The sequence below is a fragment of the Colius striatus genome, chromosome 1 (genome assembly GCF_028858725.1).
Source record: "Colius striatus isolate bColStr4 chromosome 1, bColStr4.1.hap1, whole genome shotgun sequence".
Taxonomy (NCBI): domain Eukaryota; kingdom Metazoa; phylum Chordata; class Aves; order Coliiformes; family Coliidae; genus Colius; species Colius striatus.
In genome coordinates, this window is record NC_084759.1 from 92,410,628 (window position 1) to 92,433,858 (window position 23,231).

The window sequence follows — 23,231 nt, forward strand, 5'->3', positions numbered from 1 at the left end:
CCACAGGTTGGCTGAGAAACTGATGGGATTCAAACTGTAGTGGCTAAAAGTTGGCCCAGGGACCATCACTGGTTTTCTATGACTTTTGTAGTCATAGAAATAAGGCACATGAGTATGCACACACACAGTCATCCTAGAAACCACAGTAATGTTTATCAGATGTTATCAACATTACAGATTACTTTCCTTCTAGACACTATGGACCAGTGCCTGGCTCTTGCTATTGCAATGATCTGGGCAAGATACAATCTCTTCAATACTTCCTTTCATCTTTTGTAAAGAACACAATCTGGACCTCAGCATTCATATCCTTGCATCTTTGACAGTCACTCACACTGGTGCAAATTAAATCTCAAACACTGAAGGAAAGCACAGTATTTAAGCAGTAGCTGACCATACAAGTTGAAGCCTACGTGAGAAGTAATTTACCAGGTTGACTGCTGATGTACTGGTTGCTGCTTCCTCGGGAAGGAGGACATGTGAGTTTAGGTACTGGATACTCAGGGTGACGCCATACTCCCATGAGACAGCACAGGGAGGCTTGCTGGTGGAAGGCCCTGACCCTCCTGTGATTCACTGGACAAACAGGCTCAGAAAAAGTAATGGAAGCTGGGGTTTCTCAGGGTAGTTGAAAGACAGGGTTGCAGTCCCTGCATCTAGGTTATTTTGTTTGCAACATGGTCATTGTCCACATAAAACACATTTCACTTACACGTCTATGCAAGATGGACACATCAGACAGTGGGGCTGAGTACCTTAACTACAAGGTTGCTCATAGTTACAGCATTTGGCTCAATTTAGGAGGTGCAATTTGTTCACTTTTGTCCAAATAGAGCTTTTGGCTTGAGGTAAATCCTCAGAACAGGCACTTCTGAGTGCACAGACAACATGGCTTCAGCACTCAGCATACTTTCAGGTTAAATAAGGAGGCATCTGATGAAAATGGGCAGACAAAAAAAAAAGAAATCGCTGTCTTGGATGTAAGAATCCACTTAGAGTGCTATTCTTAAATATTCTAGTAGCACAGTGAAGAAATTTCACTATGCCCCATTTTTGCCAATGCTGGACTGTAATTTATACATCAGCACAGTGATAACTTGCTGATTTTGTATTCTGATTTCATATATGTTCTAAACAATATTTACACCAACACAAAATGGAATAAACATTATTAGCACAAACAGTAGCATACTTAATATTTCAGTTATTAGCATATTTTGAATTAAAACATTATTAAGCAGATATTTCTCCAAAGACATTGTAAGCACTTTTTTTTCAAGGCAGGGATTAATAGAATCTTTGAAGTTAATTTTGAAAGCAGCTGCAAGAGTGTATGTCCCAAATCCTGTTAATTACCATGCCAGCCATGAGAAGTAATCCTGCTTTTTTTTCTGCAGGAAATGGAGGATTTGATCCTGCAAAGCTTATTTACAGGGGTAACTCATATGTGGATAGGTATTTGTCTTCAATTCAGCAGAATTACTCACATGAGTAGAGTTGGAAATTTCATGTGGTTCAGTGGAATGTCTCTAAACTGCAGGTTAGGTTCCATTTACCAAAGGGCAAAGAAAGCAAAAGTCAACTACAAAAAAAGTTACCTCAGCTCTCATTTGGAGATAGGTGACACAGCCTGTATTCTAATTACACTACAAATTGATAAAGAGGAAACACCAAGGTGACTCAAGCAGAATATTTCAATTACATAAAAATTAAGTTAAATGGCATAAATGAAAAAATGACTGAGGCTCTTAAGGTGGTCTCTTCTTTTTTGCTCTTACTATTTGCTATCTATTGGTAGCAGACCTAGAACTATAGTTCCAGAAAGGGTGGTTTTGTGCAGGATGCCCGCCTTAAAAACTCCTCCTTCCTGGTCCAGCCACACCTTCTCATCCCCAAGGCCTTATTTGAATACAATTGTTTACAAGGTCATACAGAAAATAGGAGCACTAAACTTAGTTACTTTAAAAAAGCTCTGCAGCAGAGCTGTGCTGAAAACGATCCAGCTAAAAAATTAGATAGTTTATTTTTTTCTCTTGATTATTTCAGCAACATGCTTCATGTCTCTGATGCAGAAGCAGGTGCACCAGGGCAATGGAACAGGCAACAGATAGCACCATAGGAAGGAGACACTCCCAAATCTGTTCTGGGAACTGAAAATCCAAGCAAGTCAGTGCTTCATACCATAAGACATAGCATACTATATCTCTATGATGTTGCATACCCTCCTAGGAATCTCTGCTCTGCAACAGAGAAAGATATGGAACACCACAGATACATCCATGCACCCTAAAGTATAAGCCTTGGCCACCTATGCAGGCAATACAGACAGTTCACGGCAACTGTGGTATCTGATTAAGAGCAAAACAGAACCTTGCATATCTGGGGAAAGCATTTGGATTCAGAGGGTATCTTGGGTATCCTTTAATATTACCATCCCCAGATAGGAAGAATGTTCCAATTAAGAGGCCCTTGCCTAGGCATAATATAACTGATTATGGATGGTGTTTTTGCAACAAAAATTTACTTGATATTTCATTCTTCCAAACCCTTCTGAAGTTGAGTAATTCAATTTGCTGAGCTGCAAATCCAGCTGTAATTGAGTTAGAAGCTGTCTTCAAGGGACAGCTGGGGTTATTAATGGCACAAGTCTGCACTGAAATTGCTTCATATCTGATCATGTTGGCTATCATTATTAAAACAGGCTGCTCCTTCCCACACTGCAGAAGTTTTGGCATTTTTGAGTTTATTTCCAGTTGTACAATTAAAAAACAATTGTTCTCATTACCTTTCTATTTCTATTACAGTCTGTTTGACTGCAGAGGTGACTGGCCAGCCAGGTTTTTAAAAGGTATTAATTATGGCTGTTTCAAGCTGTCATGAAAAGAAACCATCTGCCTTCACACTTGGGCAAAGCCTTTTGATCTTCAAGACAAGAAGACGACTAAGCGGCAAGGATGTTTATGCATCACTTGCTCTATTCCTCAAACCCCCAGAGCAGCTGGTCTGGTCAGAGACAGCAACTCCAAGCACTCCCCCTAGCCATCTGCAGTTATGACAGTAACTACTTTAGGGCTACTCCAGTAGCAGAGGAATCACTGGACTGAGAGCATGCTGCAGCCTTGGCAACGCATCCAGCCCAGGGGCTGCACAGAGGAATGACGCAAACCTGTTATCTCTGGCTCTGTGCAACTGGGAGATTCAGGCAAGGGGAATCCTGAACTGGCTGCTGAAGCTGCCTCAAAACAGGGCCTCACTTGACAGAGAAATTGTCCCTCATTGTTCAAATCTGTATCAGAAGTGATCAGCTGAGGCTTTGGGGAGGCTGCTTTCTTTAAAGTGTGATGCAAAGCTGTCCTGGCACTAGGAGTTTAAACTGCAGCCAAGCGATTAGAAACAACCCTGTCATCCTAAAAAGGAAAATGGACAGGGTGATGCACAAGGTCACCTTGATTGTCAGAAATCAGGGAAAGCAATCTAATATGCTCACATACAGCAAGCAGAAAAGCCATGCCACTTGCTGGCCAAGCTCCTAGGACCCTGCAGCTGCTCACTGAAATGGATGCTACTATCAGCTTCGTTCTTAATAGCAGCAGAGAAGATAAAGCATTTTTCACTGAGCAGCTGTATGTAGCCTCACAGGGTCCCTGGCCGCAGGAAAAAGTCACTACATTACCTGCCCTAAGACTTAAATGCTCTACAGTTCCTGTAGTGCCTTAGCCATGAAATGAGTCTGGGGGAAAAGTGGTCAGACAGATTCAGCAAAAGCTCCCCTACACTGTTTCAAAAATTCCACCTCCAGAACTATGCACTTCAAGCTCAATGAAAACTTGCAAGTTTCTCCACTCCAAGCAGTTAGTCATTCTGTCTATCTTCAGGCTCCCATTATGTATCAGGTTCCATTCTGCACTTTGTGCCTTGCATACGAAGTGAAAGAAATGTTACCCAACTAAACATTTTCACCTTATTCACCCATGAACATGACAAACTATTTTGCAACACCATTGAAAAAGGACCCTGATGTGCTTCTCCTGCACACACTTTGCTATTATTTTAATAGATCCATCCTGTAACTAGAGAGAAAATGAATTCCTTAGAAGTTTCATGCAGAAAGCAGATAATTTTCCCTTAGACACAGCTGTGTGCTTCCTGACACACTGCAGTCAAGCATCTATTACAGGCTTACATGGCATGACCACAAGTGATATAGCTAGAATTCAGATAATCTGTAACTTGGGGTGAGTTTTTTGCATTAATGCTAGATCATTTGCTACCAATGTTTATGCATCTGCAAATCCATCCTGCAAGTCCAGTCCCAAGATGGAAACGTATCAAGCTTTTAGTCCAAGCAAATAATACAAAGCCCTGTGAAACAGAGAGGATCTCCCGCAACCTAACTAGAGGTTCATTCAGCTTACCTTGGATGATGATGCTGTCCAGTAGCTTGCAAAATATGCCAAAGGAAAGTGATAGCTAGACAAGTCTGACTGGCAAATTACAATTGGCGTGAAGCTGGCTTGCCTTAGGCAGTTGGCTGCTTTGCTTAAACCGTGGCACATGTGTGCTGGCACATATATTTTGAAGTGTGCCAAGGCAACAACGTGTTTGCTCTTTTCTAGTGGTGAGTATCTGTCAGATTTGAGTGAAGTAGCAATATGTATGAAGCAACTATGAAGCCACATATCTTATTTTCCCCACTATGTCATCTGCAGAAAGCTGCCTGCCTAGCCATTCCCTCTTGCCTGATACGCTCTTCTTCCTTGCTCTCAAGTTAATGCTTCTAATTCATAGCAGGTTATCTTTTCTCACACATTTTACTAACACACATTTGTGTTTCAAGGAATCAGATTTTAATGTCATACAGATTTCCTTCCTGAACACCACATACTACCTCTTAAGTTCAAAAAAAAGGCATTCTTCAGTATTTTCTGTTAAAAATATGTGCTTAAGAGTCAACATTGAGTCAGTGTTTTAAAATAAACAATTTAATCCTGGGGATTTGGAAGTGTATTTTCTACAGGAGAAAAGGAGACAAGAATTCCTTGAATGTTTCATGTATGAAGAGCCCTAGAAATCAAATGAAAGGCATACTTGAGATTATGAGAATTATTTTTATTTCTGTCTTTTTCTCTCCCCTGTCGCACCCTAACTTGGATTTAAGCATGATTTCATGTTCAGCTAGGCATTACACTGCTTCATCTCAGGCAGGCATCTATCAGCTTCACTAGATTATGTTGCTTCTGTCCAATGAAGTCTGCACTCAATTTGGTCCCTTTTAAAGAGAACTTCATCTTGGACATCCGAGGCTCAACTCTCTCTTCTAGTAGAACAGAGGACTCATCTGATCAACCCAAGCTCATCCTATAGCCCATTGAGAGTTTAGCTGAGGCACACACAACTTAGAATAGACACAAAGGTACAATGTTATGTGGGCAGTGGCACCCATCAGGGATGCATCAGTTGATTAAGTCTGGAGCAGAAATAATGGTTCACTGAAGCCAAACTTGTGGAAAAGTCTTACAGACGTAAAAATATCCTCACAAATCACTGGTCTTCATACCCTGAGTGTAACTAGGAAAAGTTCCAACACCACCAAAATACTCAAGAAGTCAAAGATGTCCTCAGGTTTTATGGTTTTTTTGCCCCATTTGCTTAGTTAAGATTAAGTTTAGGACTTACACAATCTTGATGGCCTTTTCCTTGAAATGTATCTTTTCCTGCAGTCAGAACACTGCCAACTACTATTTCAATGCCTGGTAATCCCTCTAGTGTTAGATTCATAGAGAACAAAGCATCTCCAAGGCAGATGGACATCCACAGGTCCAGACCAGAGGTGGCAAGCCTTATTTTGTAGGTCACAGAGGACACAGATGCAAGTAATCCCCAGGCACTAGCAATGAGTACTGTCTGCTTTTCAGCACTCTGCCCAGTTATTTTGAAGCCAATTTCCTTGAAAGCTCTCCTCCACTCCCTACAAAACTAAGGGACTTTCTCTGAAAAACTGTTCCTCATGTACAATCATACTAATTCCTACTGGAGATACTGACTTGGCAGGACTGTTCAGATGTCTTACTGAACTTACTTACTCTTGTCAAGTTTAATAAGCTTTAGCATAACATGGAGTCATCTTGTTTCCACAGACAGTCCTAGTCAGTGCTAGTTTGGGCACTTCTAAACTGTGCTCCATTATTCCCAGAAAAGGTGCACCTCAAACCTACAAATCTAACTGCAGCAGTGTGCACATCTAGCCAGGATCCCTACACATGTCCTCTCTTGACCCTCATGCTGTGCTGTGATCTAACACAATGTTCCCTTGCTCAAGCACACAGCAGTTACATGCCCCTTAGAAGTTTAAACCATTACAATCTGAACATTTGGTTCAGGTTTCTCTGGTTCTATCACAGCACTCTCATCCTTCTGGCACTATCCAGCAGCTGGGTCCACAGCACAGCTAGAATCACACCTGTCAGCCAAGGAACAGCAAATAAGGCCCATGACAGAGCAGCTTGGATGTTTCCATTACGCATTTAGACACTAAGGTTCTGTGTTACAAACACTAAATACTGTCTTGCACACATCTTGCCATTGTTAGAGCTCTGCCTCTCCTTCACATTAAAGAATCTGAAGCCCTCCTACCTGGTGCCACCCTTACCAACTTGGTATCTCAGTCCAGGAATCTTTGAAGTCTCCAGAGTCAGAAAGACATCACTTTTCACAGGTTTATTTTCTCCTTTTATGTGTATTTTGTTAAAGCTGAAAGCAGGATACATTTGTAACATCATTTTGTCTGCTATTACACTACTTACTGTATCAGCTGCACCACTGGTTAGTCATATTTCATGCACTATATTCTAAGGTGATAATGCAAAAACATTCAGTGTCTGTAAAACACTTTAAGATGAAAGACAGTTCTGCTTTAGCTAATATTCAAGGCACATAGGCAGATAGTTCATTTATTCTGACTAAACTTGTACTTTTTCATCCAAATTCCATATTACTGCACAAATAAGGCTATATCCACTTCGTATTAATTGATCAGATGAGACAGCACCAGCAAAACACCTGGCCTATGTTACACTTGTCCAATTTACCTATAAGTAGACTAGTCTTTTCTCTGAGAGCAGACATGGAGAGCAGCAATAAATTGTGACCTCAAATCCTGCAAGTAATAAGTTTCATAATCACAATTCTCCTTTAGTTGCTTGCTCCGAGTTTATTCCAACAAGATTGCCATTTTTTTTCCTATTAAGGGAAATGTTGCCTATATAGTTTTTCTTCCATCTCTTTCCATAAGATTAAAGACTGATTTTCTTGAAAGTTTGAGGAGGAAGGGAAAAAGGATTTGAAATTACGATCTAACCTAATTGCTATTCATCTACCATGTCTTTTTTTATTTAGAAACCTAATGTCCAAATAATTGAAGAAAAAAACCAGAACACCTTTTCTTAGAAAGTGGAAGAATGTATGTTATTCATCTTCATTAGAAGAGCTGCAGAGAAGAATGTATTACATGGCTCAGCAAACTTAAGGCTTTGTTGCAACTGACAAGATGAAGAAAGGTATAGCTTTCGTCTGATGCACACAGCCACCTTCTCCCAATCCTCTTCAGCCAAGAAATGAGTGTCTCATGATTTACAAACCAAGCATCTAGGCTTACCCATGTTCTTCTGTAGCAACACTACAAAGAAAAGGTAAAGCATGGAAACACTGAGGTACATTTTGCAAGTCATTCCTAAAAAAAGGCAAGACAGACAATAGCAAACAGTGGCCTGGAAAGAAAATAATTTATTCAAATCAAGCAACTTCTGATGAAAACTTCAACAGAAATAGTGGTGGCCTTAACTGCCACTGTACACCACATTTCATCATGAATATGATCTAGTTAATGAAGAAAGTATTAGAAGGTGACTCTTATAAGCTTAAGTATAAGTAAGAATACTGGAGTCCAAACTAGTATGCCTCAATAACATAAAATCATTTCAAGTTGTAAAGTACTGTAGTATCAAGGTTGGAGTTTCCCTGTTTTACAAATGCAGGAGTTTTTCTTTAAGTTACTCTTTTACAGGGAAACGTGTTATCTAAAGCAGACTATTAAAGCTAACTGTCATTTAATCAAGTGCTGTATTATTTGAGTCTCTTGGCTTTCTGTACATTGCAGGAAAACCAATGTGCTTGTATCTAAATAGTATACCTGCCAGTTTCACCAAATTAAGATCAATTTCCGACCTCACTTTTAAGTACTATTTTAGAAAATGCCTGATCCCACTGAAACCACATTGATGGAAGGAGTAGGCAAAGTGACAGATCTAAAACTTACTGTTCTCCCTTCTTCCTCTTTTGAGCTGCAATTTACCACCCAGCTAATAGATGTGAGTTAAAATTAAAAACTAAATGTTCATGTGCCTCATCTGTCCCACCCCCATTCTGAAACAGATGCAGAATTTCCTCCTCCACTCTGCCATGTTCTTGCTTCACTTCTAAGATCTAGATAGTTTTGTACCTATTGTGAGTATAACTTCAGTGAGGTCAATAGTTAACAGTTGGGAGTCATGGCACTACCTGAAAAATGCATCCAGAAGGGCCTCCCTAAGATGACTGGCTGGCTCAGACACTCCCCTGGACTGCAAGCACCACACAGGAACAGGAAGAGCAGGAGCTCTTTAGAACAAATAGAACAGGTTTTCTCCCTAAAAACAGCAGCCCCTTGATTTAGTGCTATCGTGGTTATTGGTACACAATCCTCACTTCAGCATTTAAACATATCTGGTTCTGAGACTCTAAATACCATTTCAGTGGAAATTATTCAACTGAATTCAGGAGAGCAACCCATGAAAGAATTCCAGTTCTCCCATTTAACTTCCCTTTTAACTACCTGAAGCAGCTACATTTTCAGGCAGAAGCCTCCACATACGCTTAATGTTTCACACTCAGCCATGCCTCTTTCCTTCTTAAACAGCCTCCTGGTGACCAGACCTGTCCTGAGTGATACAGAGATGTTCCAGGTTCTACCTTAGCCTGGAGGGAAGAGTACACCATCTATTACTCTGCCAACTCAGGGGCATTTCCAAACCACCAGGCAGTTTTTAAGACAGCCATAGCAGAGATTGCCTTGGTGATTAGTATCTTATACATACACAGTCCCAAGGGCTGCCAAAGATTAAACTTCAGAAGAAAAATCTTTGACCCTGGTATTAGACTATGTCACCTTTCCAGTGAAGCCTCCATCTCCACTGAGTTGGCTACATGGATGCCTCCCACTGAAGGTGATCTGAGCTCCAAAACAAAGGTTCAGTATGCCAGGCTGCAGAGGAAAGCTGTCTGGATGAGCATGCCCTCCATGACAGGTCATCCCCCATGAATGCTTTGCACACCCTTAATACAGAACACAAGCACCCTTCATCGTCCTTTTGAAGGTGAATGCAACAGAGCAGTTAGTGCAGAATAAGAGCCCAGAGGCAACGTAAGGCAAAGGTAAAGAGCTTGCTGTAGCTCAAGGAAGAAACAAGACCTACTGTTCTTTGTACTCAAACCCTGACAAAACTCCATATATTTACCCATACATCAAGTCTCCATTTTTTAGTCTCCCCAGGTAAGAGACCTAAGCACTCTAAGTCAAATCCCAAACAGTTCTCTTCTGTCTTATGAATTTCACGTGCTTGGCTGTTTGATGTCCATCTCAAAAGGAAATGCAGAATATTCTCATTGTTGTCTGGCATATAGGCTGCTTGTCAAATACATAATGCTGCTGGCTCAAACCCTGCCTTAGTTGGTACGCATCAGGATCCTGGCAATCAGTACAGCATCACCCTCATACTGCATAAGGCTCTGCCAATTTAAGTTCTTCCCTTAAATCACAGGTTCCTCAGAGTCCTCGAGTGGCTCTCCCAAAGTCAGTCACCTCAATAACGCATGTTAAAAGGTGAAAACACCACTCAGCACCTTTAATATCAAAAGGAAATAAATGCATCCAACAAGGTAATCTCTGCTAATGCTATTTTAAGCTCCCACTCCTTACATTTGCACTTGATCCCCAAACCACCAGAACAGCATCCAGGGCTGTAACACCATATTGTTTAAGTGCGCTCCTTCAAATCTAGACCCAATTCCCAGTGACAACCAAAATGATTCAACATAGGATGCAAGAGCAGCCATGAATATAAAAAATGTTTGTGATAAAATACTTCTTGTGAACATTCACACCAGGGGAATACTGCCATCATGACCAGACATCATCTGCAACACATCAGATAGTTAAATTACTGATAATGGGATTCCCCGTGGTGAATCAAGTTTATGCCAATTGTGAGTCTAGAGGCTCACTTGTATAACTACCATCTGTGAGTAATGATTTTGCATTAAAAGTGGGCATACAAACGCACTACACAACATTACATTCCCCACCTCATCCTATGTTATCAGATATCTTCAGTGCAAGAAGGGCTGCCTATCATGGATGCTCCCCAACGGCAGCCTATATTTTCCAGCTAGACTCATTAAAAATAACAAAACACCTACAGAGGTAAAGAAAAGATTTCTCAATTATCTGAGGACAAATGGTCAAATCTACTTCAACACCAGTATATAGTGACATTCTTGAGAAGTTCTGTGTAGAGCTAAGTGAGCTACCTGTTACTGAAACCAAGCAGTAGAAAGCACTAAAGATGTTTTGCAATGCTACTAGGTAGACTCTTATACCTCAGTTTCCCCTGTAACTAGAGTGCCAGACTTCTGCCCAGCAGACAGCATATCTTAAAACAATTTTAGATAAATATTGCAGAGGAAGAAGTGTAGGCGTTTTCTACAGAAAAGTTTATCTTTCCTGAAAAAAAACACCTAAGTTAGCTGCTATAAAACAGAGAAGCACTATAGTCAGTTGAACAGCTGCTTCCTGTTTAGCTTCCTCCAGGAGACTGGTAATCATTGCCCATAAACATGAAATAAGTTAATTTTGCTTGAAGCAGTAAAATAAGTATCCATGAAAAGTCTCAGCAAATAACTTGAGGAATATGTAAGCTCTCTTCAAGGACTTCTGCAACTGCATTTCAAGCTCCACTCAAATCCTGACATTTGTTAATATGAAGTGAAAAAACCTTCCTACTCTCTCAACACCATTTTATCTGGGATAATCTTTTGATGGCTCTAGTTGAGCCTCCTTTCAATCACCTTGTCTGCAGATTTTCTAACCCATTAAAACAAAGAAAATAAAAACACTTCGCAGTCACAGCATCACAAGTAAAATCCACCAAGACACCCATCCAAATATAGCAAACAAATGTCTAAGAAGCTTGTGTTCTGCTAATCTTTTTTGTCTCATTTTTTCACAACAGCCTCTGCAGTGAAGTAGTTTGGGGTGGTCCAGTTGTTTTCATCTGCCTTTTGGAAAAAGGATCATCTTTTGAGTAAGAGCTGACAGGCAAGTAACAGCAAGGAAGCTTCTCTTCATTGGAGCTGTGAGTGAAATTCTCCAATACTGTCACTTGAATGACAGTGACAGCAGCACTAAAGACAGCAAGTGCAGTGCTGAGTATCATACATACAGGGCTTAATAGAAAGATATCTTCCAGCTCTGAGGGTTTGCTAGGAATATTGTTCTGCGAGGCACAAGGAAACACATCATGAACAGGAGAACCCCTATACAGATATTAGGGATGATCAGGACTTTTGAAATCCAAAAGGCAACCTAATTCCATCTATGAAGGGGTAATTACTGAACAAATACAACACAGCACAGGGCCATAACAAAAGAGTGCCTCATACAGTTGTGGTGAAGTACAGCAGTATCACCAATTAACTCCTCACTAGATTTTTTTTTTCCCCCCAAAACACTATATTTAAGGAGAAGAATGTCACATCTCACAGAACATTTCATCTGGACTGGATGGCAAAAGGGACAGTGGCTACCAAACAACTCACACTGCATGAATGCAATTTAGCTGATAGAAATTCAGGCAGCAGCCAAGGAGAGGTCACAGAGAACCCGCTACATTACACCTGGACTGTCTGGTCCCTGCAAGCAGCAGAGAAGCACAATGAGACTTTCCTCTGCTTTCCACATTTGGCATGACCTGCAAGCCAAGACATAGGCTTCTCTTCATAAATCCCACATCAGAAACCATGCTATTATATTGCTTTTTGTCTCAGGTTTACAACTTCATTTAAAAATACAGTTAAGTGTAACACCTGCACAACAACCAGCCAAAACTTATTTGGTGTCACCTTCAATTTTACTCTTGCCACCAAGAAAGTAACACTAAATTGTTAAGGAGACAGCAGTCCTTTTGCAACAGGACTTCCAAACGAGGCACTGGGTAAGGCACAGTCACAGGTATCGCTACTAATTTCTAAAGAAAGAGTTAAGGCAGGAGAATATGAGATCTGCCCGCTGAACCCGGCCAGCATTTGACAGACTACACTCTTGTCACCGTGCCTGATGACACTTAAAAATACTGGTTTGCCCCAGAGAACTTACCCACTAAAAAAAAGCCACCCACACAAGTGAAAATTTCCAGCATATTTATTTACAAGGGTACAAGCAATCCTCACATGTTTAGCACTATTTACATTTTTTCCTTAATTGTGTTCCTTCCCAGGACACTATTTATAAAGTTTCCATCATCATCCAACTACAAACAGTGCCATTTTTTTCCATAAGCTCTAGTTGGTAACTTCCACACAACTTATTAAATCCTTGCTTCAGGACAGGAAAGCATTAAATACTTACTTAAATTATTAAGGTTCGGGGTGATGTTTTTTTCTTAGAGAGTGATTCTCCACTGGCACACACAGTCCTTCAAAGAGCAAAATATCACCTTGTTTTGTGCTTTGAAGGGGCGCACGTACCTGCGGAGATCTGCCTAGCAGAAGACTGGGTTTGAAAGGAGCTGTCTATTTCACTCTCCCCACCCAGCAAAAAGGCACCTCTCAGGTCCAGCACCTCACCAGGAGCCTCACCGTCTCTCCAGCCCCGCAAGCACCCGCCCCTCCCCAAGCGAAAGGCTACGTTCAACACCCAACGCTCCCGCCTTCCCCGCACCGCTTTCCGAGGGGGCCGTGGGACCGCTCCCCTCAACCTCCACCCCGCCGCCGCCTCAGCGTCCGTCCTCACTCTCTCCTTCCCGTCCCTGTCGCGTTGCGTTCCGGCCCGGTGGGCGCTCACCTCGCTCATGGCGCGTGGCAGCCCGGCTCGCGGCAGCGCGGCCCCTCAGCAGCCCGCCCGGCACAGCGCTCCCGCCGCCCCGCGACGCCCGTTAAGAAGCGGCGCCCCGCGCCCAGCCTGGCCCGTCACAGCCAATCAGCGCCGCGCCCGCGCCGAGCCCCCCGCCAGCGCATTCGAGAGGGCGCGGCGCCCCCTGGCGGCGGCGGCGGCTCCTCAAGTCACAGCGGTGGGAACGGGAGGCCCGAGAGTCCCTGCCCCGCACAAGCCGGGAGCTCTCCTCCTCCTCTTCCTTCTCCTCCTCGGCCAGAGTAGAAGTCTGCAGGCAAGACCCGTGCTGCACCGTCATCCTCGGAAAACAGCGGTTACAAGCACCGGGACTGCTGCTTTCCCCAGGTCCCGGGTGGTCCCAGTCTTTTTCCTCACCGACCGTCACCGGGAGAGGCAGCTGACGCTGAGCTCGGCCCTGCAAACATCATACGCTGAAAATGAGAATTAATGCATACAGACTGGACTCAAGAGACAAAGTTTCATGGCTCTCTTTACCACTCGACTTTGCTCTTCGTTACGGAGGAGCACAAGCGAGTCATAATGTGACTCCAGCTGCCCTTTGTGTTGAAATACCTAGCATTTCTTCACCTAGCTGCTTTCACAGGTGTATGGAAAGAGAGTATTTTTGGTCATTTCTTTTTCTGAATCAATTATTAAACCAAAACTTTTGAAAAGTGTGCTGTTAACACTCCAGCATCAGAGCACGAGTAACTATATTTGGCAATACACATTCAGATGCTCTGACTCATGAATCTGTGAAGAAATATAGGTTCAATTTGCTCTGGGAATGCATTTAACTCCCTCAAATTTTTCTCAAATCAATAAAAAAAAGTTAACGCATAATTTTGGAGAGTCCAAGAAGCTTGCCAAGCCTTTCCACTTCCAGGGACTACTTTGCAGCAACCTCTTCTCTTCATCAAAATCTATGTTCAGGGCCAGGCTTAACAGAGACAGTGAAATTAATTTTGTGAGACCTTTCCGGAAAATGCCTTTCCCCTTTGAGCTGCAGAGGCATAGGCATTGCAGTTTCACTTTCCCGTACTACCTATCAGCAGATGCCCAGTGATGGAGCGACACATGGAACCTTCCTATCACAGTCACTGATGCATTCAGTCTACTCCTGCATGAATCCTTACCTGGCTTTTGCCTGGCCATGTGCTCTTATCCATCAGGACTGGGCTGGGCTCCTCCACCAGCAGGCTCTGTTGGCAGTGGAAATGGGAGAATATAGGGAAGTGGGCCAGGTAGGGAAGGGATGAGGAAAGCTAAGGCATTGTTGGACCTGACTTTAGTGAAAGACATGAAGCGTAATAAAAGTTTCTACATATATGTTGTCCAGAAAGAGAATTAAAGAAAATGTATCTCCTTGGTATATAAAATGGTAGGCATGGTAGAACCAGAGAGTTCGTGACAATTGACATGGAGAAAGCTGAGATACTCTACAAATTATTTTGCCTCAGTTTTCAGTGGTAATCTCTCTTTGCACATCTCTCAAGTCCCTGAACCTCAAGGCAGGAACTAAGAAAGAAATCCATTGAAAGTAAAGATCAGTTCAAGACCACTTGAGGAACCCAAACGTAAAGAAGTCCATGGGACCTGACAAGATGCATCCCAGAGTCCCGAGGGAACTGTCTGATGTAGATGCTAAGCCTCTCAATCATATTTGAAAAGTCATACCAGTCAGATGATGGTCCTGGTGACTGAAGAAATAGAAACATCACATCCATTTTTAAACAAGGTAAAAAGGAGGACCCAGTCAGCCTCACCTCTGTGCCCAATAAGGTCATGGAGCAGATCCTCCCAGAAGACATGCCAAAACATAGGGAAGATAGGGAGGGAGGGAGTAGAGAGACAACGTGACTTCACTAAGGGCAAATCATGCCTGACTAGTGGTCTTCTGCAATGGAGTGACTGCTGGAGTGGACAAGGTAAGATCTACAGATATCATCTACCTGGACTTATATAAGGCCTTTGGTGTGATCCCCTGAAATATTCTTGCTGCTAAATTAGCAAAACATGGGTTTGATGGATGGACTGTTAGAAGGATAATGAATTGTCTGAATGGCCACATCTAAAGAGTTACAGTCAGTGGTTCAGTATCCAGCTGGAAACCAGTAATGAATGGTGTTCCTCAGGGGCCTATACTGAGTCCAATACTGTTTAATACCTTCATTAATGACATAGATGGGGGATTGAAGGCACCCTCAGCAAGTGTGCAGATGACAACAAGTGAATCCTTTTGAGTGAGGATATCTGGTATTCCAGTCTTGCAGAAAAGTAGAGTGGTGTCAGCGTTATGCGAACCCATGCAGAGTTTATCCAGGAGGAGGACTTTATTTTGCCCTGTTAAACATAGTGGCATATTTGCAGTTTGTGACATTATCTGACTAATATTTGGCCTTCTTTAAGCTGAGGCAGTGCCATCTTTGCAGATATGCATGGTTTCTTTAAAAAAGAGTCCACAACATGAGGTGGTTGGAGAAGAATAAACTCACCAAATGCATGGATCACATGGATGTATGATTTATAAGTGTAGGCTAGGTATGAATCCTGCCATTCACAACTGGAGATTTTAACACTGGGGATTCTAGTTTTTGTGGCTTTGAAGCCTGAGCAAGGTTACATACATCCACTTTTTTCTCTTTTTTCAGTCTTCTCCAGGTTAGTAACGGTAATAAAAGAGGGAGAAGACGTTTAAAATACGGTCCTCTTTCATTATACTATTACTCTTGGGACTTCCACCAGCACCTGGAATTTTTAGAAATTGGCATTAGTTGTCCCAGCTCTTGCTGTGAGTGGGCCAAGTGGGCAATATGCGTGGTAAGAGTTTATTGCATGAGAATCTTCAGAAGAATCGGTATGGACCCAAAGCAAGTAAATTAAAGTTTAGACTCCGAAGAAGCTATGTATCATGTGACAACTTTTCTCAGGGAAAAGTAATTATGGGTACATTTCATTAGCATTTGTGTTCTGACAGGACCTCCATTGGTCTGTCAGCTTACGGGTAGAAGGCACAACACTAACACAAATGATTAGGTATTTATGTCCAAAGGGCTCACAATCACATGGCAGGTGATACAGATATTCTGGAGAAAATCTTTTCAGTTCCTTTTGATACTGATAGGAATCATGTTGGTCTTACTCTTCATCATCAAAATAAATGTGTCAAATTCAAGCAGAATATCTCATCGTGATAATTCAGGCTGTGCGCTCCGCTGTGCACGGAGAAGCATATTAGCACGGAAGGCTCTTTGCACTATATTCAGCAAGGGAACATGATTTTTTAAAACAATTTTCTGGCCTGTTTTGAGAATTTCACAGCTTCTAAGAGAGGCACACCAGAGAGCACACTGAGATGCATCCAGGGAAGCCCAGAGGTTCCATGGCATGAATCTTGTGCCCTCACCACAGCACCCACCCACTGCAGGGCATCCCTGAGGTTCGGTACCTATGCACAGAACTGATGTGGGTTGGCATTCTGAGGCATTTGTTGCCCAGATAAGTTGGTGGGAGAAGTGGAGGAGAGTGGAAATCTCTTCCTTCTCGGGGCTGTGTATTTCATTTGAGTTCATAGCCAGGTGCCACTCTTTTCAATACAATAGTAGGCACAGTCTTTTCTTCTACAGTAATGACGCTGATGGTGATGACAGTGCCCTCAATGTAATGATAATCTGCTCTGAGGACAAATTGCATACATTTCAGCATGCAGTCACAGCATAAGATGCCTAAGCCACCCTTAGACAGGTTCCTGAGTGATCACAGGCCTCCCCTCTCCCCACTGAAAGCCTTTGACCCACAGAGATGCATCTGTTCTCTCCCCTTTCATTCTGAACAAATCTTGTTTCCTGCCTCCCAGGTTTGCATATTGTACACTGGACAAAATCTTCACAGCCAATCAAAGCAACCAAGATATAAACTGTGGGCAGAAACGTTAATGTGACTCTCCTGCCTCTTAGTGTGGACCTACCAAACTTAAAAGCTCTTAAAGAAACATAGACACACAAATACATCCTAATCTTAGGTGCAGCCTGAGCTCTGACATTTAAATTTATGAGGCAGCTTAGTTTGGCATATCTTGAGTTCTGGAAATGCATCATCAACTTGAATTTTTCAGAAGGCTATTAGAAGAAAGATAATTTTAATATTTTATGTATTTATATTCTGTCATTTATGCTGTCTGATGACATCAAGTTTTAGATTTGAGGTGCCCCGTTGCTGGCAGGCTTTCTAACCTATGGCAATCCTCTAACTTAAAGATGTCCCAAAGCTGTACTTAAGTGCACAGATAAGTAGTGACACCTCTAAATAGAGAAAATGTTCTAAGCTAATCTATTTTCAAAAGCCCTTAAATTCTGAAAATTGACTATTAAAATATCACCTTCTTATTCATCAAGTCTGCACTCAGTATGTGTTCAATCTTGTCTGCTGGCATATGACTGCAATTTTACTGCCTTTTACTCCTACTTACCTGAAAGACTCAGCAGAGAGGAGAGCATCTGAGCTGGATCCTGAAGCAGAAAGGCTCACAGGCTTCATCTCTGCAAAGGTACTGAAGACAGCTCTTCTCTGCAGGACTGAGCAATGCATTATTGGAGAACCATGTGTTGCGCATATGTGACTGAAGAGCTAATTGTATGCCCAGTCTTTGTAAGTGGCAATGACGCACAACCGTGCCATCTCGCTTCACTTTAGATCCCACCATTTGAGGGTGTCTGGCAAGTGAAGTGGTTTTATTAGGAGACTGGCTTCAGAATTGCTCCAGAAGTTACAGAGTGCAGAGGGAGATGACAGCTTAAGCTGCCGCATTTTTCAGTCAAAATTTTCATTTCAAATCAAATCAAACCCAAAAAAAAAAGAGATCGAAATGAAAATAGGTCTGTGCCTTGAAAAGTATTCCATATTCCATCCGAGCAGAGCCACTCTGGTAAAGTATATTTGAATTTTGACTGCGACTGCAAAAACTGATGTTTCCCAGCACTGGAGGTCAGTACATTGAAATGAAACCTACGCCTTTTGCTGCTTTTACACTCTATGAATTTTTAAAGCACAGGAACAATTTTGCACAGACTTTGGGAGACAAAAAAAACCCCTATCCTGTAGCTGCAATCAAGGATGTTGATTTCAAATGGAAAGCTTTTGTTTCAGAAAGACATGTGCCTTTGAATACTGGAAAATAGAAGGGGATCTGGGACGTGACCTCAATTACAGAGAACATGCTGTAATTATAGGCCTCGTTTTGCTCCTTGATAGTAATAGATTTAACAAGCGCAGCCATAGACACTGTATGATGTATGACTGGTCATATCATACATAGCTAATTTGCCCAAGTAAAAAACTGAAAATGTAGAAAAAAGGCAGTTTCCACAGGCTTGACTCTTATTATCATATCTGTTTACCTTTTAATTAAAAAGCTAATGGCTGTAGGTATTTCAACAACAAAATACCTTTGAAAATCTATCTGGGCCTTAGGGCCTTTGTCACAATCTAACCTTTGTTCCCATGAAAGAGGAATGAGTCAATGGTTCCAACAAAATTTTATCGCTGTCGGTGTCACAAAAATATCAGATATAATATGGAAAAATTGAGTCTTTTCTCCAGAGAGTTGCATGACATGACTTACTGTACAGTGTGAGTCATCTCCTATCCAAAAAAAAAAAAGAAAAAAATCCCACCCAAATATAAGAGTCAATTCTTTGGTCTGGCCAAAGAATTTTGAAGGATGTAATTCACAGATGTGTCCTTAACTTTGGTGTAAAGAAAGCCATTCTTAGTTTAAGCCAAGTTCTCAAAACCTTTCAAAGCCTGAAGAGTGTTGTGGGTTTTGACTCTTCAGTTGTCTCTGTTTGGCAAAAGCCAGAGGATGTGAAAATGTATAGCATTCAGATGTAACTTGGCACTTACCCATGGCAGTTAACTTTTTAATTAAAAGGTAAAAAGACACAATAATTACCAGTTAACAATTTTCAATCTCTGTGCAGACAAAAGAATTAATGTGATTAAAAGGATCCACAACAATTCTAACTTGCAGTATGGAGAGATAAGGAAGTTTAAAGTATACTCCTTCCTTCAGTGACTTTCAGGAAATTAAGTCTAAAGGCAAATTCTCTGTGCTCGGCATCTCTTCCTGTGCCCTTTGGATAACACAAAGAAATGAAAAATCAAACTTTTTCTCTCCAAAATTGTCAGTGACATCTTACAGAAGTAATGTATTTCCAGTACTATCTGAGAGCAATGTATGCTGCACATACATCTGTATGTATTTATGTATAAATGCTGTATATGTCAGGGTTAAATAAGACTTCTAGAAGGGTCTCTGTCTCTTGACCATTGCAGAAGGATCAGAATTTGTTTACTCCCTAAATTCTTATTCAGCTCAGAGAATGGATCTTGAACGCTCCCAGCTACTATAAGGGGCTGAAGTATATTGCAAAAGTAACATCACTGTCAGTATAAATCTCTGCATGAAGCCCAAGGATCAGTCTTCTCTCCTACTCCAGCTGCAAAAAGCTGGTTTGACCAAAAATGGAGGTGCTGTAAGACCCCTTCCACTGTGCACCAGCTGGCAGTACTGCCATGACAGATGGAGCTGATGGACTTTTTTATTTTTTGGGAGAGTCTCTATAGAGCATAAAGTTGAAGTGCAGAAGAGTTTCTGTCATGTTGGCTTTTCATCTTTAGATAAAGAAGAGGCTTCAAAATAACCTTTGATCTTTGTGTCACAGTACTCCCAAATTTTGCCATACATTTTACAGGGAAAAAAAAAAAAAGCCAAGACATCCAAACCCTTTCTTTCCACTTAGCCTTGAAACCTTTTTAGTGCTATACTGATAGTAATTACAAATAACATAGTCCAGTAAAAGGAAGTTGAAGTCGACAGGTCAAGTGATCCATAATTAGTGGCTGCCAAACTGCAGGATACTGACCTAAATGCATTTCATCTCTGCTTTTCTCTCATGAAAACACATGTTGGGGTTCTTCACTTTCCTAGAGGGCAGGAGTCTGTCTCTGCTGTGCAAGGTGGATCAGGTGAGGGCATGGGTCAGGACTGAGCAATTAGCTGATGGGGGAAAACTCTGTCACTGTTAGCACTCACACATAAGAGGGTGAATAAAAAAGAAGGATTTGTCTCTATATTTATGCATTGATAGGTGCAGCTTTGGAATCCTCAACCTCAGCTTCTGGGGTCTTTGGACCCTTACATATCTGATTTTTAAATGGGGCCTATTTCTACACATTTGATTTATTCACAAAAAAAGGGATCTCTTCCATTTATCAAGGTAAAGATATCTACTTAACATTCAGAAATTGAGCTAGTCAAGGAAAACACTTGATCAGCACTTTTCAATTTCTGAACCATGAAGTACAACAACAGACTGAGACAGATTGTGCTGGCTTCTAGAAATACCCATTTAGTAATGGGCATGCTCAGAGACCCAAAACCAGGCACTTTAACACAGGCTGTTCTGTGCCACTGAGTTAAATCTCTCCTTTTAGCAACGGGTAGTTTGCTGAAAGGAATATGAGGCATGGAAAGGAAAGAAGACATAAAGTATGCCAGAAAAAAAAATAGCTATGTGTGTTCAGCATCTGAGGACCTAAGGTGGTGGAAGGAAGCTTTTTAGATTAAATTATTTGCATTTTTTATGTTAAGAAATGATAAAATGGACATGGAAATAAAATCAACTCTCTGCTGCTGGATGGGAATGGATAATCCCTCACTAAAGGTACTTTGCTTGTAACAGAAAGAAATGCTTAGTTCTGTTTCCTTCATCTTTCTTCTACAATGTCTATGTTACCAATAATAACACCTCATTTAGCTATTTCCTATGGGCTAGCAGTGACATTTCAGTTTAATGGTTGATGACTTTTCTGAGGGCCCTGTCCACTTTCCATCCTTGCTAGAAAGTGTCCTCTCTCTGACCCAGTATCTTTAATTGAGGTGTTATTAAGTAAAGGTTCTTGTAAAGGTCAACATAACTCTAAAATAGATTCATGAACAAAAAAGAGATGTGTTTCTCTGCCTAGACTCACTGCAGTGCCATTTTATTCACAGCATTTTCTTTGGTGGTATTTCCAAAGCACCATCAGAAGGTGAGCTTGGAAGGGCTGGGCTCTCGGGGGTCTTTCTGCAGACCATAAAAGGACAAGTTGCCCCTAAGGGAACTTCAGGACATAACTATCCACCATGATTTCTGTCCTGACAAAGCATCTCTCTCTAACCTTCCCTTTCCTTTAACTTTCTAGTTAGATTAGGGAAAGGGAGACACTGAAAGCTGTTTTTTAGTCTTTGTGGATATACCCCTAAGGGCTAGTGCAGAAACTCTTCCACTAAAAGATGTAAGTCTTCTACAGATGGCAATGTGGGAGGGTGACAACAAGGTCAAGCCATGGGATACCTCAATTCCAACCTGGCAGGCTATGTGTCTGGCACTATGCAGTTTCTACAGTTTTTTCTTCTTATCCTCACTCTTTAAAATGCAAGCTAGGTCACATGTAACTTCTTCAACACTTGCTGCTCCACAGAAATTAAAAATAGCAGCATCGTGTTATCTAGGACTAGGGGGAGAAAAAAACATAGTTAGATTTAATGCATTCTTGTGTAGTTGGTTTGTGCCTGTGCAGCTCTAGTGCAATGAAGCATAGAGAGGTCCTGCATTTATCCTGTATGCTATGATTTGACCAAAACAAAAGTCAGTACGTATTCTCTCAAATGATGAGAAAGAAAATAATTTTGAGTCAATTAGAAGCAGTTCAGGCACTACAGTGGACTTCTCAGCACAATGGAGCACTGGCTAGGGCCCTAATGGACTTAATAGCTTTGATCTCAGCTGCAAAATTCAGTAGTAGTCCTGGATTTACATTTTTTCTGGCATTTTTGGTTTTATGAATAATAAGTAGGTTCATTTGTATAAATTACTCTAAGGAGTTTGTGAAGGTCAATGGAATCTAATCCCAGGTTCTCTTAAATATGTAGTTTATTATCTCTTTGTATTTAAAGTTTCAGAAGCTGAAACTTTAATGATGTTATGCAACTGTAAACAGAGGAGTTCACCTGATATTGCAAAAAGGAGGGGTGCTAAATAACATATCTCTTATCTAGGAAAGGCCTAAACTCTTCTAGCTTCTTTAACATTGCCATTTTGTTGAGCATTTATCTACCTTGTTTCTTGTTTCAAACAGTTTCATAGAATCAAAGAATAAGTTAGGTAAAAAATGATCTCTGGAGATCATCAGGTTCCCGACATCAGTGCAGGGCCAGCATCAGCGAGATGCTTATGTTGCCCCAGCAACAGCTAAGAAATACAGTCCACATAAAGAAACATGGTGCAACCATTTTATATTAATTTCTGGACACCACGTACAAGGGATTCTGGCCTAGAGCCTGGAAATTTCTTTGCTTGCTTGTGTGTATGTATTAGCTTTGTCAATAATGCAGTTATGTTGCCACATGGTGTAGAATTAGGTATACGAAAATATTTTTACACAAATTTCAAATGAGGAAGGAGGGTTTCCATCTATACCATAAACTCGCTGTAGTCCCTACCTCTAGTACTTTTTTTCTGTATTTGTAGAAATATCTCAGCAGTCCTAAGACACACTATGAGGGTTCCTTTTGCCATCTGGTCACAGACTGATCTTCAATGTAGTGTCTTTAAACAAAATCGTTTCAAATGAATGAGGTTGGTTTGGCTTACAATAACAGAGAAGACATGAAAGTCACCTTCTTCCTGCTTTCTGCTGCTGAAAAGTGCCTTTCCCTCCCTGTCCCTGTTCTGCTTCCTCCCTCACTGTTGCAAAAGACAGGAAACTATTTTGGACTGTGACCAACAGCATTGCCGGAGTATGTTTATCGCTAGTTTCAGTTCGTATGGTGCAAAAAGATGTGCAAGCACATAAACATCCCAACTCAATTCTATTTCCATATTAGATGTTTATTCCCCTTGTTCCATTATACACATTTATAATTTAAAGAAGGACATGACTGATGCCCAGAGAACAAAGTAACCATTATGTCCTTTGGAATTTTTGT

At 41.4% G+C, this 23,231-nt stretch overlaps 1 protein-coding gene across 1 annotated transcript in view; it reads right to left on the reverse strand.

Annotated features, from left to right (window-relative positions):
• Window positions 1–13,237, reverse strand: part of PCP4 (Purkinje cell protein 4) — a 52,580-nt gene extending 39,343 nt beyond the window's left edge. The window contains exon 1 of the mRNA XM_061988626.1: window positions 13,154–13,237. Within this exon, the coding sequence (XP_061844610.1) occupies window positions 13,154–13,162 (9 nt within the window). The 5' untranslated portion in view covers window positions 13,163–13,237. The remainder of the gene's footprint in view (window positions 1–13,153) is intronic.
• Between the last annotated feature and the right edge of the window lie 9,994 nt (window positions 13,238–23,231).